At 45.8% G+C, this 15,422-nt stretch overlaps 9 protein-coding genes across 9 annotated transcripts; 4 read left to right on the forward strand and 5 right to left on the reverse strand. All coding sequences in view use genetic code 12, as the record gives it.

The window, feature by feature from the left end:
- Positions 1-11: 11 nt before the first annotated feature.
- Positions 12-1,079, reverse strand: PGUG_05557 (uncharacterized protein; the record flags this gene model as incomplete). The annotated part of the gene is made up of 1 exon (XM_001482487.1): positions 12-1,079. One exon carries the CDS (start codon positions 1,077-1,079, stop codon positions 12-14), a length of 1,068 nt encoding a protein of 355 aa, XP_001482537.2.
- A 77-nt stretch (positions 1,080-1,156) lies between these two features.
- Positions 1,157-2,110, reverse strand: BUD16 (putative pyridoxal kinase; the record flags this gene model as incomplete). Its single annotated transcript, XM_001482488.1, has 1 exon — positions 1,157-2,110. One exon carries the CDS (start codon positions 2,108-2,110, stop codon positions 1,157-1,159), a length of 954 nt encoding a protein of 317 aa, XP_001482538.1.
- Positions 2,111-2,774: 664 nt separating this feature from the next.
- SPT23 (Spt23p) lies at positions 2,775-6,116 on the forward strand (the record flags this gene model as incomplete). Its single annotated transcript, XM_001482489.1, has 1 exon — positions 2,775-6,116. The coding sequence occupies one exon, from the start codon at positions 2,775-2,777 to the stop codon at positions 6,114-6,116; it is 3,342 nt and encodes a 1,113-aa protein (XP_001482539.2).
- Positions 6,117-6,185: 69 nt separating this feature from the next.
- HEM4 (uroporphyrinogen-III synthase) lies at positions 6,186-6,974 on the forward strand (the record flags this gene model as incomplete). Its single annotated transcript, XM_001482490.1, has 1 exon — positions 6,186-6,974. The coding sequence occupies one exon, from the start codon at positions 6,186-6,188 to the stop codon at positions 6,972-6,974; it is 789 nt and encodes a 262-aa protein (XP_001482540.2).
- A 45-nt stretch (positions 6,975-7,019) lies between these two features.
- ACS1 (acetate--CoA ligase 1) lies at positions 7,020-9,032 on the reverse strand (the record flags this gene model as incomplete). Its single annotated transcript, XM_001482491.1, has 1 exon — positions 7,020-9,032. One exon carries the CDS (start codon positions 9,030-9,032, stop codon positions 7,020-7,022), a length of 2,013 nt encoding a protein of 670 aa, XP_001482541.2.
- Positions 9,033-9,714: 682 nt separating this feature from the next.
- PGUG_05562 (uncharacterized protein) lies at positions 9,715-10,578 on the forward strand (the record flags this gene model as incomplete). Its single annotated transcript, XM_001482492.1, has 1 exon — positions 9,715-10,578. The coding sequence occupies one exon, from the start codon at positions 9,715-9,717 to the stop codon at positions 10,576-10,578; it is 864 nt and encodes a 287-aa protein (XP_001482542.2).
- A 256-nt stretch (positions 10,579-10,834) lies between these two features.
- HTA3 (histone H2AZ) lies at positions 10,835-11,236 on the reverse strand (the record flags this gene model as incomplete). The annotated part of the gene is made up of 1 exon (XM_001482493.1): positions 10,835-11,236. One exon carries the CDS (start codon positions 11,234-11,236, stop codon positions 10,835-10,837), a length of 402 nt encoding a protein of 133 aa, XP_001482543.1.
- Positions 11,237-11,597: 361 nt separating this feature from the next.
- On the reverse strand, positions 11,598-13,364 carry NPR2 (nitrogen permease regulating protein; the record flags this gene model as incomplete). The annotated part of the gene is made up of 1 exon (XM_001482494.1): positions 11,598-13,364. The coding sequence occupies one exon, from the start codon at positions 13,362-13,364 to the stop codon at positions 11,598-11,600; it is 1,767 nt and encodes a 588-aa protein (XP_001482544.2).
- Positions 13,365-13,691: 327 nt separating this feature from the next.
- On the forward strand, positions 13,692-15,407 carry HSP60 (chaperone ATPase; the record flags this gene model as incomplete). Its single annotated transcript, XM_001482495.1, has 1 exon — positions 13,692-15,407. One exon carries the CDS (start codon positions 13,692-13,694, stop codon positions 15,405-15,407), a length of 1,716 nt encoding a protein of 571 aa, XP_001482545.2.
- Between the last annotated feature and the right edge of the window lie 15 nt (positions 15,408-15,422).

The following is a 15,422-nucleotide window of genomic DNA, read 5'->3' on the forward strand; positions in this document are numbered from 1 at the left end:
CTCTATCTTGTCTAAATTCTACTGCCAGGCGATGCTGCAAAGATTTCTGGAAATTTGTCCGAGTCTTGGCCCCTGAATAATTCTTGGTCAATCTTAATGGATCCATTGTCTATTTTGGTTCTGAATTGGACCATTGAAAGCAAGTGATACACTGTGGAAAGGACTGGAGTTGGCACTCCGTTTCGAGCTGCGATCTTCAATGGGTTGCCGAGAATCACCTCAATTTCACAAAGTTGCTTCTTTCTTACATCCACAAGCATTGACGGCTTGTAGAAAAGACCGTCACCGATATGGAGAAAGAATTCGTGAACACTGGTAGGAATCTCAACACCTTCAGATGCTGCGATGGCCGAAATTTCTTTCATGGCTGGACGAAAAAGAGTATCGTTTGCACCGTTGATTTGTAATGAATTAATGTCCAAACCGACAATGGCAGTGATAGTATTGAACACTGAATTGTAGACGAGTTTTTCCCAACGAGTCCTCTTTGTATCGTCATCAAGAATAACGTTATTAATGTTGATGTCGTCATTCTGGTATATTCTACGGTACTCTTCGCGAGCTGCTTTGCCCACTTCAGGCAGAATATTCGGATTGTCAAAAAGTCCGAGCTTAAGTGTATCTTTGTGGGAGTTGTTAATGACACAATCGATGTTGGAAGAACCAATGAGTGAAACTCCACTAAGGATCACGTTATGCGGAAATGCCTTGATCATAGGCTCCTCTATCAAAATACCATTCTGGACAAGTACAATCACAGACTTGGCGGTGACGGCTGGACGAATGATATCCTCACAAGTCATCGCACCATCTGGAATATTTTTTGTGGTAAGAACAATAAAGTCGTACTCGACGTTGTTCTCGGCTGCCTCCTTGACAGACCTGGCTATTTTTGGTGGTTTCCATGCTTTGATCTCGCCATAAGTTCTCGACTTGATATAGTACCCATGTTGCATCACACGATCATAATCTGAACGAACAACCAAAGTGACATCAGACTTGTCAACAGTGGTCAATCCTAGAGCCAGCATGACTCCCACACCACCGGAACCTACCACAAGAACTTTAGGACGACTCATTTTGAGTGAATGCAAATTGTTGAAAGATTTGAGATCTTCGCATTCTTCACCCTTTATCTATGGTGACTCACACTACCTTAGGTGTGTACAGAATATGACTTGAAAGTGCCATCTTTTATGCTGTAGTAGTCCTTGGCTTGGATAACTTTGAGTTCGAAATATTTCATGGTGGCAGCATCATTGATAATTCCCACAGGCTGGTCGATATTGTAGCCTTCAGCCTTTTTAAATGCTTTTACTCCAAGTTCATGGGTCAAAATCAATACTTTCTGGGTGATGGTGAGCGCTGTATTCACGGCGGCAGTGAGGGTGTGGATGTTGGTATCCTCATTCTCGACATAAGTGTAGAATTTGTCAAGTAAGAGAGCGCTGAAGAGATCACCAACACCAGTAAAATATGACTTTATGATGGGAATTTGAAACTCGTTGATGTGAGCGTCGTTGTAGGCAGATACGGCGCATCGAATGTGGTCGGCGTCTCCCTCAAGTGACGATATCACCACGTATTTGATATGGTATTCATCGTGGAGCATTCGCACGGCTGAGCGTAGATCGTCGTTGGAGTTGATTTTGAAGCCACACAACAACTCCAATTCAAACTGGTTGGGTGTGATGATGTCTATGATTCTCTCGTTTAAGAGCTGGCGGTATCGAGCCACGCATGACTCACTAACATACAAAAAACCCTGGTCTCCCATCACCGGATCAAAGAGATAAATTGTGTTTGGTTTTTGAGTTTTGACCCTTTTGACGTACCGAGACACCTCATCGATGAGCTCAGCGTTGGGAATGTAGCCCGAAAGCACGGCGTCGTATTGCATTTGTATGGAATCCAAGCCGTGAAAAATACTGGAAAGATCAGCCGACGAGATGGCCGACCCTTTATAAGTACCATAACCCGTATGGTTTGAAAAGTTGACAGTGTTCACATTGTCCACCTCCCAGCCCTGTGTCTGAAGCGGAAACACGGCAGCTTTTCCGCCTACGTAGCCATGAGCGACATGGGACTGAATCGAAAGTACCGACTTCATGATGAGAACCGAACACCGCGAAGAGTCAGATATGGTTGGTGCACTGGGTGAAGAAGAAAAGTAAGCCCTGTGTGAAAAACGAAGAGTGCGCACTGGATGAATGGTTAGCAACTAGAAGTCACCCTGCAGGATCACACCCAATATTTTGCGGGGTACGTCTAGTGCATGACGAACGTATCCTCGGCATAACCACCAAACACAACCAAACCTCTAAAACTATATCGCACTCACTCCCAACTTTCGCCCCTTTTCTCAAACCTCACATATCTCCCAAACCACACCCGTGCACCATCTCCTCACTTCCCAACATTCTCATACGAGCCAACAACTTTGGGCTGTGTGCAGTATGCAGGGTCAGAAAAGCAGGAACTAACCCACAACAAAGCCTGTGACCTTGTGCAGCTTGAATAGGGGTATTCTGACACGTAGACACGTAGCACCCTAACATTTAGTCGCGACTTTGCCATAATAAATACTCGATCTCCCCCGCCCCAATATTTCGCATCCATAGGTGGTGCTTCGCATGACATCTGTACATCTGAAGTTTAAGGTTCAAAATCTTTTCTGGCAACGCAAATCGGTTATCACATTTTTCTTTTTACTCACCACCACTCTGTCCTTTTGCCTCGCCCCGATTCAACTCATAGCGTAAGAGGACACCAATATGTCTCTCGCCGAATATATGTTCGACCACAACGCTAATGCCGAAGACGACCAGGATATTTTAGATGAATTTTTAGACCAACGAGTCTATGATTCTATGGCTCCAAACACACCGGTCCAAGGCGTGGTCAAGTCAGAAGACTTGTCTCATTTGTTTCCCATGCAAGACGATTCGTTGTCTCAAGGCGCCATTCCCAAAAACGGCACGGTTGCTCACTTCTTTACCAGTCCTGATGACACTTCCATGCCCCTTTCTGACCCTGTGGATCCCACAAGAGACAGCGAATACCTCTACGTGGACCCGGACGTGTACCGCAACAAGGAAGACAACACTTTCACCAGTTCTTTCGATGGTCAAATCAAAAGGCTTTCTCCTCAAGATGATCCAAATTCATTAATACAAGAACAACCTACTCGAAATGGCCAAGCGGGCTCCTATCTTACGTCTTACGATAGTCTTCGTGATGAAGTTTCGAAACTCAAATTTGGAAATCCCGAAATGAATCCTTGTCCTCCTTCTGTCAATGTCCTTGACCCCTCATATCTCGACTTTTCCCCCGCTACCATGGCAGCACTTCCCTTTAAATTGGACATTGCGCCATTACCCAGCTGTTCGCGTGTCGAAACTCAAATCAAGATCAACTTGGCGGTATCCCCACCACCTCCTCAAGGTCTTCTTCACATACCTCAAGATTTGATCTCGAAGAATAAGTTTTGTTTAATTGAACCACTTTCCACCCTTTCCCCAAAAATCAAAGAAAACTTGCTCTACTTGGACACCTATGTCTTGACCTCCGACCTTCGGAAGTCCTGCAATATTTGTCCCCGCTGTATAAAGAGAGAGGAGAAACGGGCTTCGAGACGCAAGTCCGGCAACGAGTCAGAAACCTCCACTCTGAATATAGACAAGAATGCCCCTGGAGTGGTCAAAACTAACCCGAGATCCTGGTCTGATCCTGGTATGATGAAGAAAGCATTGATTTTCAACTGTAAAGAGATAGTGTCGTTTCCACGTCCCACCGGCTTGTCCAACGATACCAAATCTCTCGAGCTCTCTGCGAGAATAATATGTTACTGCAGACACCATAAGGATACTGAAGGCTTTAGGCTCTTGTTTGTGCTCAAGAACAGTAATGATGAAGTGGTTGCTAAGCAGTTGTCCACGTCGATCATGATCATGGACAGAAAGAAGAATACTCTCACCGCATCTGCTCCAAGATCACTTGACAACTCGGTAGCACCTTCATTGGCAGGTTCGTCAACCAATCTTCACGCACAAGCTTCTCACCACAACGTGAACTCGGAACACAGTTTAGACCTCATCAACGACACTTTGCATCCTCTTTCCCCTAATTCTGTCGATGAATCTTCCGAACCAACTAATACTGATACCGATGGCAGGGGACTCAAGCGGAAGAAGTTGTCCATTGATGACTCGCTCAACACTACTACAAATCCTATGTTTAATGATTCTATGAACGGCTTTTCGCCTGTCAGCAATAGCGACACCAACACCAACAGTTCCGCGATCAACTTCATGACGAAGCCTGCTCCGTATTTGGGTAGTCAGCGCAATCTGTTGCATCAAGATATACCGACTATTCAGCGCATTATTCCCGCTCAAGGTCCTATACGAGGAGGTATCGAAGTGACCCTTTTGGGTTTCAACTTTCGTCCTAATTTGCAGGTCAAGTTTGGTGCTAATCAGGCATTAGCTACCCATTGCTGGTCTGAAACCACCATAGTGACTTACCTCCCACCAGCTACTCTTCCCGGTCAAGTTTTGGTAAGCTTTGAAGGCGTTGACAGTACTCCCTTCATGGCCAATACACAGCTGCAGGTCTTCACATATACCGATGATACTGATCGCCAGTTGATTGAATTGGCGTTGCAGATTGTTGGTTTGAAGATGAACGGTAAGCTAGAGGATGCAAAGAACATTGCCAAGCGGATTGTTGGTACCGATAATAAGACCAAATCCGAGTCTCCAATGAACAACAATGCAGCTGCTCCTTCGCATGCAGCAGTAACTGAAATTCTGGGCAAGGATTGGTTCGATAGTGCCCAGAAAGCCGCGCAGGCACTCACAAAGTCAGATCTCTCGTTCGAGGAGATGTTGGTTACATTGCTTTCGCTTGTGGATCTTCCTAATTGTCCAATTGTAATTCCTAACTGGCAATTATGCAATAAACAAGGGCAAGCATTATTACATTTGGCTTCCATGAAAAACTATTCAAGCTTGATCAAGTTTTTGATTGCACATGGCTGCAAGGTGGATATTCAAGACAACCAAGGGTTAACACCTTTGTTCTTTGCTTCTTTGGGCGGCCATCGTGAGTTGATCAAGACGTTTGTTCAATGCAAGTGTAACTGGAACATGAAGTTGTCTAATGACAAACATATCAAGGATTATTGTGACATCAATATCTTGGACCTTTTCGATGAATTACAGAACTCGAGTGACTATGGCGATGTTGTGGATTGCGACGCAATTAACCGTGAAGCAAACATCTCCAAGTCGATGAGCATCGATTCCTTAAACTCCATGTACTCTGTGAGTGTCGGTAGGCATGTGTCAAAGATGGTTATGGATAACTCGGTCGACCACAATGAGCTGCACGGACCCGCAAAAGACTCTTTTGGGGTTGAAGACAGCACTTCTGAATTTGCCGACTCAGAATTCGAGTCCGATGACGATGATAGCGATTACATCAACGACAATGAATCTGACTATGGCGATAGATCGTCCATAAGTGAAGAGGATGCTCAATCTTTGACTTCAGACTCCACCATTTCCGGTACTGTGCCGCTGTCACCAACAGGTCTTTGGCAAAAGGTAAAGAACGTATTTAACAACGATGATCTGGACACCCAGTTACCATCGTATGACGACTTGTTCCCATTCGGACCATCTTCGTCTTCGAAGCCCAAGGCCGAAGTTGAGCGTGCACTCAATGCTGATAACGGATCTGAAGGCAGTTCGAGCCAACTCTCAAAGACCGCAGACGAACCAGTGACTATTGACGAGACAAATGAGGATGGGGGTTTATCTTCTGATTCGTCCGACGATATTGTGGCTTTTATTAATCACCCCAGAAAGAATGTTGAAAACGACAAGATGTTGCTATTTTTCTGGGTTCCAATGTTGATCGGAATTCTTGCTTTATTTTTCTCGGTTTCGGTGATGGGCTACAAGTTTGAGTTCATCGAATCGATCAAGACCAACATAAGATCAGTTATTGGAGACGCCATGGTTGGAAAGGAGAGAATCAGCCGCGTGTTCAAGAGTAATAACGGAGACCTGGTTCTCGAGGCTACTCGTAGAATGATTAATGAGATTTAATATATATAGGTTATTTTGGTTGCCATAGTAGTTCGTTTACGTAATTTTCATCCTATCATCAATCAACCAATGTCATCTGAAGTGAACCGAAGAATATTGCTCCTCAAGAACAAAACCACCCCTCGAGATCCGTACCATGATGTGTTTACAGATGCTGGGTTCGAGCCCACCTTCATACCTTTGCTCAAACATGGACATGTTGACCGTGAAAAATCGATAGAGTACTTTACAGGTGAAGAATTCTTGCTGATTCCAGTGTTTATAATAACGAGCCAGCGGGCGGTAGAGTGCTTGAATGAGTGCTTAGAACATGTTAGTCTGGAAATAAAGACCGTCATACACGAAAAGACAGTTTATACTGTGGGTCCAGCTACAACCGAGGTGCTTCGAGAAGCCGGATTTACCAATATAAAAGGTGGTTCCGATGCTGGAAACGGTTCGGTGTTGTCAGATATCATAATCAAAGATGTCCAGGAAGGCGGACCGTCAAAGATGATATTTCTTACTGGAGAAATTAGAAAAGACATCATCCCACGGAAACTCAAGCAAGCCAAGATTGACCTTATTGAGAAAGTCATATACAAAACTGAACCTCGAGACGACATAGTTAGCAACTTCCACTCGAGCAGCAAGGATGTTCGTTGGGTGGTATTTTTCAGTCCGCAAGGAACCGTTCCCATAGTAGAGCATTTGCAAGGTGCTGAACGCAGCAGCGCCATGGGTCCCTTTGTGGCCTCGATTGGACCCACCACCGAGGAGTACCTTCAGAGTTATAGCATAGGCATTGACGCAGTTGCATCCAAGCCCGAAGCCAAGTCGTTGTTGGCAGCAATTACGGCGTACGAACACCAAAACTAGAAACACATGTATACATTCGTCGAATAAATACTGAGTAAGTTATGATTACTTACGTGAAGCTTTTACGACCTCGATCACTTGGGAAACCACCTGGGGGTTCGACAATGTAGAGATGTCGCCCAATTGATCTTCTTCGCCTGCCAACACCTTTCTCAAGATTCTTCTCATGATCTTTCCAGATCTCGTCTTGGGAAGATCATCCACCAATAAGATCAACTTTGGAGCAGCGAAAGGACCGATTTCCTTCCGAACCGTCAAGATCAACTCTTTCTTGATAGCTTCCAAGTCGTCGACCTCGACATTGGATTTCAAAGATACGTACGCAGCCACAGCCTGACCAGTCAACTCGTCAGCGTAGCCAACCACAGCACTTTCTCCCACCAATTCATGTTCGATCAAGGCAGCTTCGATTTCAGCAGTTGACAATCTATGACCAGATACATTGACAACATCGTCGACTCTACCCAAAATCCAGAAAAAGCCATCCTTGTCTCTGGCAGCACCATCTCCCAGGAAATAATGGTTAGGGTATGGCTTCAAGTATGTTTCAATGTACCTGGCGTAGTCGTGGTAAATACCTCTAGTGATAGACGGCCAGGCAGACTTGACACACAACACACCCTCGACGTTGTTATCCACCAAATCCTTGCCTGAGACTGGGTCCAAGATTCTAGCGTCAATACCGAAAAATGGCAACGAAGCAGAACCAGGTTTGGTTGGGGTCACACCAGCCAAAGGAGTCAACAAGTGTGAACCCGATTCAGTTTGCCAGTAGGTGTCTACAATATGAGCCTTTCCGCGGCCAATATTGTCGTTGTACCAGTGCCATACCTCAGCAGCAATGGGTTCACCAACAGAGCCCAAAACACGAAGAGAGCTCAAATCGTGCTTTTCAACGTACTTTGTGCCGGCTCTCTTGAGGAGACGCAAAGCAGTGGGTGCAACATAAAACTGGTTCACCTTGTACTTGTCGACGACGTCCCAGTATCTAGAATAGTCGGGATAAGCTGGGGTTCCCTCGAAGACGACTGTAGTCGCACCACACAATAATGGACCGTAAACCACATAAGTGTGGCCAGTAATCCAGCCCACATCTCCAGCGGTGAAGATGATGTCTTCCTCGTGGAGATCAAAGGTGTACTTAGCCGTCATTAATGCACCCAAAAGGTAACCTGCGGTGTTGTGCTGAACACCCTTTGGTTTTCCGGTGGAACCAGAAGTGTACAACAAGAACAATGGATCCTCAGAGTTAACTGGTACGGGAGGGAAATATGGTCCGTATTTCTGCAACTCATCGTGCCACCAAAGATCACGGCCAGCCAGGAATGGGACATGAGAGTTTCCGGTTCTCTTGAACACAAGCACGTTGCGCACATGGGGACATTCCTTCAATGCGTCGTCCACGATTTTTTTCGTCTCGATGGTCTTTCCGCCTCTCTTGGACTCATCGGCGGTGATGACGATTCTGGAGTCGGCATCGATGATTCTGTCCCGCAACGACGTGGACGAGAAACCAGCAAACACCACGGAATGGAGCGCACCAATTCTAACGATAGCCAAGAGAGTCACAATTGCTTCTGGGATCATGGGCAAATAAACCGCTACGGAGTCGCCTTTCTTGACTCCGAGATTGGTAAGAGTAGCTGCCAACTTGCTGACATCCTTGAGCAATTCACCATAGGTGATGGTTCTGCCTTCGTTGACCTCGTCAGCCTCGTAAATGATGGCGGGTTTTTCTGGGTTTTTCATCGCCCATCTGTCCACAGCATTGTACGAAGCGTTCAATTGACCATTGATGAACCAAGATGGAATATCTCCATTTTTAAAGTCGTCTTTAGGATCAACGGGAAATCTCGTGTAGTCAAACGGTCTGTCCCAGTCCAAGAACAGTTTCGCAGCATTTCCAAAAAACGTGGCCGGGTCTTCGATCGACTGTTTGTAGAGCTTTTTATACTCGTCCAACGAGGCAAGATTAGGTTTGGAAGTGGACCTCTCGAAAAATCCTTTTGGCGGATCGAGCATTTTCTCGTGGTCCAAGTGATCTGTACTTTCAGGCATGTTCTTGGGAAGTGGCTGTTGTTAATTGAATCGTGGTCCAATGATTGGCCTCTCCTTAAATACAGTGCCGGCGTTAGGCACCCCCACAAACCATTCGCGCGAAATGTTGAGTTTCCCCTCCCCCGGATTTGGTCACGAGAAGGTTCGGAGATGCGCTGACGACTCCAGGTGTCGGGTTTGGGTGTGTCCGGGGTGGTAATGGGTTTAGATGCCAGTGTAGATGCTTGGCAAAAGTGACCGAAGCGCCGGGGACACAGAAAAATTGTGGGGCAACTGTGTAGCGATACGGACTGTGCGCAACGCCGGTGCGTAATACGAGGTGATTAACGTAATTGGAATGGGGTACAGCGGTGATAAGACAAGAGAAAGAAAGGAGAGAGTTCTTGATTTTATTGATGTTAACGAGATCTACTTTCATCAACATCCTTCTTTTTCTCTTCTTTTGCTTTTTCTTTTTCTTTTCTCTTCATCTTCTTGCACCATTGTCGCCCCGCTGCAACGCTTGCAATATCCTATTTGAGCGAGCAGCGGTAGAATAGGCTAAACATTTACGACAGGCGAAATGATAGATGGTCGCAAATATTACTACTGTTAATCTACCATCTACTACCATCTACTTCCATCTACTACCACTATCTATCATATACTACCATTGGTATCTGACTACTAATTACCATCCACCATGACCATCACATACACCTATTGCTACTTATTCTACCCATCGCTGCCTATTCGTATCAATTGCTCACTCCTTTATTTTTCAATCGTCTTTCTGACCCGCTCCGCTCGCCCCACAATGCCAAGATGCCCCACATTTCCTGCAGTTTTCCCCCACAACGATTCGCGCACTTTCTCACCTCTCTTAGCTTGCAAACTTACCAGTGTTTTCCATCCAGTGCACCAGCCTCGCTGTGTTCGCACCGACTGCCGCCACTTCACTATGAGTGGCATAGCACTCAAGCTCACATCGTTATTAGTGCGCACGGTTGCGAAGCCAATCGCCACCGCCATTAAAGCCCAGGCCAAGGAGCATGAGAAGTTTCGTCAGGGTTGCATTCGCATAGCTCAAACCGTGCATCACACCGATATTCGCCTCCGCATGTCATTATTGGGTGAAAAAAAGATAAAAATTCGTCCACTTAATGATAAAAAAGCAGTGGAAAACGGTGCCAATTTTCTTTCTGAGTTCTTTATCTTCTCAGTGGCTGGCTCATTGATTCTCTATGAGTCATTTCGAAGCCGGAAAAAGGCAGCTGATGAACGCGATGCATTGGCTGATGACATTGCTACTCTTCAGGACGAGATAGAGTATATCAAAAAACGCTTAGCATCTTATAACGTTCGCATGGACGATTATAAGCCTCCGGAAGGGTACAGGCCGAAGTATGTCAAAATTCAGACCGGAGATGGAGACCTGGCAAAGACATTGGTAGACACCAGTCAATTGAAACAACCGGACAAAACCGATGAAAATCAAAAACAGGTCAAAGATCAGCACAGTGGTATTCTGGAAGTACTGCAGTCTCGCAATGAGCAGAAAAATTAATGGGCAATTAAACCTCCACCGATTTATGAGAATCCAGTCCGTCCATCTCCACTTGCCAACACTTGCATTACCGAACCACACATCATTCGTCAATTGCGTCAACTGCGTACCTCTCTCCGAATTGGCCCTCATGAATTGATCCTCAATCGAATTGATCTTCCTCTGAATTGCACCGTATTCTCCAAGTCTTCCACCCTCCCACCTTCTACATGTAAATACGACATCTTAGATCTAGAATACAAAACATAATATACACCTATTTCTGCTGCTTCTTCTTCTCCACCTTCAATAACAAAGCCTTGTTGATGTGGGGCAACACTCCTCCGTACGCGATGGTGGCTTTAATCAAGTTGTCCAACTCTTCATCTCCTCTAATTGCCAACTGTAAATGTCTGGGTGTGATTCTCTTCACCTTCAAGTCTTTGGCGGCGTTTCCGGCCAACTCCAACACCTCAGCTGTCAAGTATTCAAGCACGGCCGTGAGATAAATGGCGGATTTCGAACCAACCCGCACTTTATTTTGAGCGCTTCTTTTCAAATAACGCTTAATTCTTCCCACAGGAAATTGCAATCCTGCTCTGGCCGAGTGTGAAGTGGACGCCTTGGCGCTGTCGCTCGATTTTCCCTTTCCTCCGTGAACTTTTCCTTTGCCCGACATGTTTTGTTGATGTCTGATCAAAACAAATGATATCGCGACTGGGTGGCTGGATGTGGAAATTGTGCAGGAAATTTACGGTCATGTGACTTTCGGGAGATGTCTTAACTACTTAGTGGGCTAGAGAGTCAACTGATCTAGTCAAGCCATGCTTTAGTTTTCGTTCCCTTTCGTGCCAGAAATGCATATTTTTGCGAAAACTTATATATCTTTTTTCTCACTTCCGGAAAATAGGTAGCGACACTGAAAATGATGATAGAATGAATAGGAATGGCAGAATAGCATGATAGTGTATAAATAGGAAACAGCGAGGATTAAGCTTAATTTTTCGTTTGGTTCCTTTTGATAGTTCTGGTTTTTCACGTCACCCATTGACCAAGTGGCTGCTGCCCAAAGTTTCTATGAGCATTTCCACTTCGCTGCGTGGTTTCTGAAGCTCTGTGCATATAGCATCAAAATTCTGGAAACCCTTGAGGAGTTTGAACACATTTTTGGTGTCGTCAATATCTTGACGAATTCGGTGCGACGACCATGGTTCATCACTAGAAGTTTCCGATTCAGTATGACTGGAGCTAATGTCAGATTCGGGTATCACTTCGTGCTTGGGGTGTCTCTGTACGTTGTAGTTGAAGCTCACGCGACGACGAGGATTTCCAGAAGGTGTGGAAGGTTCTGTCTTCAAGGTTGTCTCGAGGGTAGTGGTGGTAGGAGTGCGGACGACTCGGGGATTATTGACATGGCTGTTTGATTTCGTGCGCTCTTTGAGCTTCTCTATCTTTTCTTTCATGGCTTCATCTAGCTCTTGAAGGGTATCAGACTCGATGGCCTTGACCAACGGATCCAGAATGGGGTAAGAATGAACCCGGTAGATTAGTCCTCGCAACACACCGAAAGTAATAAATCGACGAACGTCTATGAATTGGAGCTGTTTGCGATGCTGGACGTACCATTCCCGTATGGTTTGGCCTTGGTTTAATGAGCGGTAGAGATAGAATAGGGTAGCCTTTGACGGTACATGGATGGTGCGAGGTTTGGCTGTTGTGGCTGAAGATGACGAAAAGTAGGAAGTTCTGGCCAAGGGCAGCACCGAGTTGAATGTGGATACGGGCAGTGCTTCTGAGGATCGTTGTAGAGGAGCTGATCCAACTACAGAGCTGACACCGGATGCTGAATTTTCCATGGAACCGGTGGGCAAATCTGCGAGTCTTTCGCCAGAATCAGTGACTATGTAGGCCTGGCAGTCTTCGGCAATATCAGGAACGGTCAAGAACCTTGAGATGTTGTTAGTGGGTGCGTATATGTTGGAGAACTGGAAAATGTCGAGAATTTCAATGCAACGGTAGTATAATAGGTGCTGGAGACATTGTTTGGTGAGGATATAGTCCGCATCGGCAAGACGGCTTATTTTTCTGACCGAGTTGACGCCATTGATAAACGGCAAGATCTTGACCATTGTTGGATCCCAATTGACATCCACCATTAGTCCAAGTTTGACGGTGGAAATAGGAACCTGGTGACCTTTGAGATTGACGGGAGCAGGGAGAATGGGGAAAAGTTTGATATCCACCGAATTTGCCAGATCGAGTGGAATACAACATTCAGAGTAGTTATTGAGATCCAGAAAAATTTGATTGATCAATGACTCAATTGATGAGAGGGTGATTCTAGCAGTTCGAGCGTACCCAGGAGTAGTTTCTGTGGTGTCGGCACGGTCCAAATGGGCTCTGTTGTCTTTGAAAAATGCAGGGTCTTGTTTCGACAACAGAAAGTTTTGTTCCTCCAAAACTCGAAACATACGTCCCATTCTCCGCACAGCCAGCTCGTACGGAGTGGTATCACTGTCATAAGGAAACACAAAACAAAAATTGAAAGTAAAAGAATTTCGAGCATAATCTGTATTTTCAATGTTCACAGGGTACCCCATCACCCGGTACCTTCCTATCTTAAACAGTACAAGTTTATTACATAGTTGAGGTTTAGGAATCACGTAGTTGCGCACGGCATCGAAATCAAAAAGCGACGGCTGATCGCGAGAAATTACATCGGGAACTTGGTGAACGATCTTTGTTCCTTCTGTGGGATGAAAAACCGAATAGAAAACCGCGGTGATGGGCTCAAAGCCGGAATTCATTTTGAGGTGGAGAACCGACCGGCCGGATTATGAGAGCCAAACACCACCCCAGGCGCACTAATGAGACGAAACGTATGAAGAATGAAGAAACAAAAAAAAAATGAAAAATGAAAAGAACAAGAGAAAAGTAAAAGAAAGCCAAAAGCACCGGTAGAAGTTGCTTTATCTGAATTTCTCTCTGTTGGGCTTGACCGGTCAAGGCCTCTTCGTCTACTTTGAACTCGTGTTGCATCCAAACACCCCACGTGATCGAACTTTCTCGAACCGAAAAATTGTTCAGGTCCCCGGAACCCATTAATAACCCCGGAATATCCTGCTGCTCTACAAATGTTGAGTGCAAGATCTAGTTTAAGAAAAAATGCCATTTCTTTAGTGCGCCACTATTCGCACAAGGAATTGAAGTTCGGTGTGGAGGGCCGTGCTGCACTCTTAAAAGGTGTCAACACCTTGGCTGATGCAGTTTCTGTAACCTTGGGTCCAAAGGGCCGGAATGTGTTGATTGAGCAACAATTCGGTTCTCCCAAAATCACCAAGGATGGTGTGACTGTGGCCAAGTCCATCACTTTGGAGGACAAATTCGAGGACATGGGTGCCAAGTTGTTACAGGAGGTGGCGTCAAAGACCAATGAGTCTGCTGGAGATGGTACTACTTCTGCTACTGTTTTGGGAAGATCCATCTTTACTGAATCGGTGAAGAATGTTGCTGCTGGATGTAACCCAATGGACTTGAGAAGAGGATCGCAAGCTGCTGTGGAAGCGGTTGTTAACTTTTTGCAGCAAAACAAGAAGGAAATTACCACTTCTGAGGAGATTGCTCAGGTGGCTACCATTTCTGCCAATGGAGACAAGCACATTGGTGACTTGTTGGCGTCTGCCATGGAAAAGGTTGGTAAGGAAGGTGTCATCACCGTTAAGGAGGGTAAGACTTTGGAAGACGAATTGGAAGTTACTGAAGGTATGAGATTTGACCGTGGTTACATCTCTCCTTACTTCATCACCAACACCAAGCTGGGCAAAGTTGAATTTGAAAACCCATTGATTCTTTTGTCTGAGAAGAAGATCTCTTCTATCCAAGACATCTTGCCCTCTTTGGAGTTGCTGAACCAGTCTCGTAGACCTCTTTTGATTCTCGCTGAGGACATCGACGGTGAGGCTTTGGCTGCTTGTATCCTCAACAAATTGAGAGGTCAAGTCCAAGTGTGTGCCGTTAAGGCCCCAGGGTTCGGTGACAACAGAAAGAACATTTTGGGTGATATTGCCATCTTGTCTGGTGGTACTGTCTTCACTGAGGAGTTGGACATCAAGCCAGAGAATGCCACTTTGGACTTGTTGGGATCGTGTGGCTCCATCACCATCACCAAGGACGACACGGTTGTTTTGAACGGTGAAGGTTCGAAAGACAACATCCAGTCCAGATGTGAACAAATTAGAACCACCATTGACGACCCACAAACCACCGAGTACGAGAAGGAAAAGTTGCAAGAACGTTTAGCCAAGTTGTCCGGAGGTGTTGCTGTTGTTAAGGTGGGTGGTACTTCCGAAGTGGAAGTTGGTGAGAAGAAGGACCGTTACGACGATGCCTTGAATGCCACCAGAGCTGCTGTGCAAGACGGTATTTTGCCCGGTGGTGGTACTGCCTTGATCAAGGCTTCCAAGATTTTGGATGCCGTCAAGGCCGAAGCTGCTAACTTTGACCAAAAGTTGGGTGTGGACATTATTAAGGCCGCTATTACCAAGCCTGCCAAGCGTATCATTGAGAATGCTGGTGAAGAAGGCTCCGTCATTGTGGGTAAGATCTTCGATAACGACTCGTTCAACATTGGTTACGACTCAGCCAAGGGTGAGTTTACCGATATGATTGCTGCTGGTATCATTGATCCTTTCAAGGTGGTCAAGAACGGTTTGGTAGATGCCAGTGGTGTAGCCTCTCTTTTGGCTACTACTGAGTGTGCTGTCGTCGATGCTCCACAACCTAAGGGACCCGCTGCTCCACCTGCCGGTGGCATGGGTGGCATGGGCGGTATGCCAGGAATGGGCTTCTAAGCTCGCTCTAGGTGC

Source organism: Meyerozyma guilliermondii, genomic scaffold (genome assembly GCF_000149425.1).
Source record: "Meyerozyma guilliermondii ATCC 6260 scaffold_7 genomic scaffold, whole genome shotgun sequence".
NCBI lineage: Eukaryota > Fungi > Ascomycota > Pichiomycetes > Serinales > Debaryomycetaceae > Meyerozyma > Meyerozyma guilliermondii.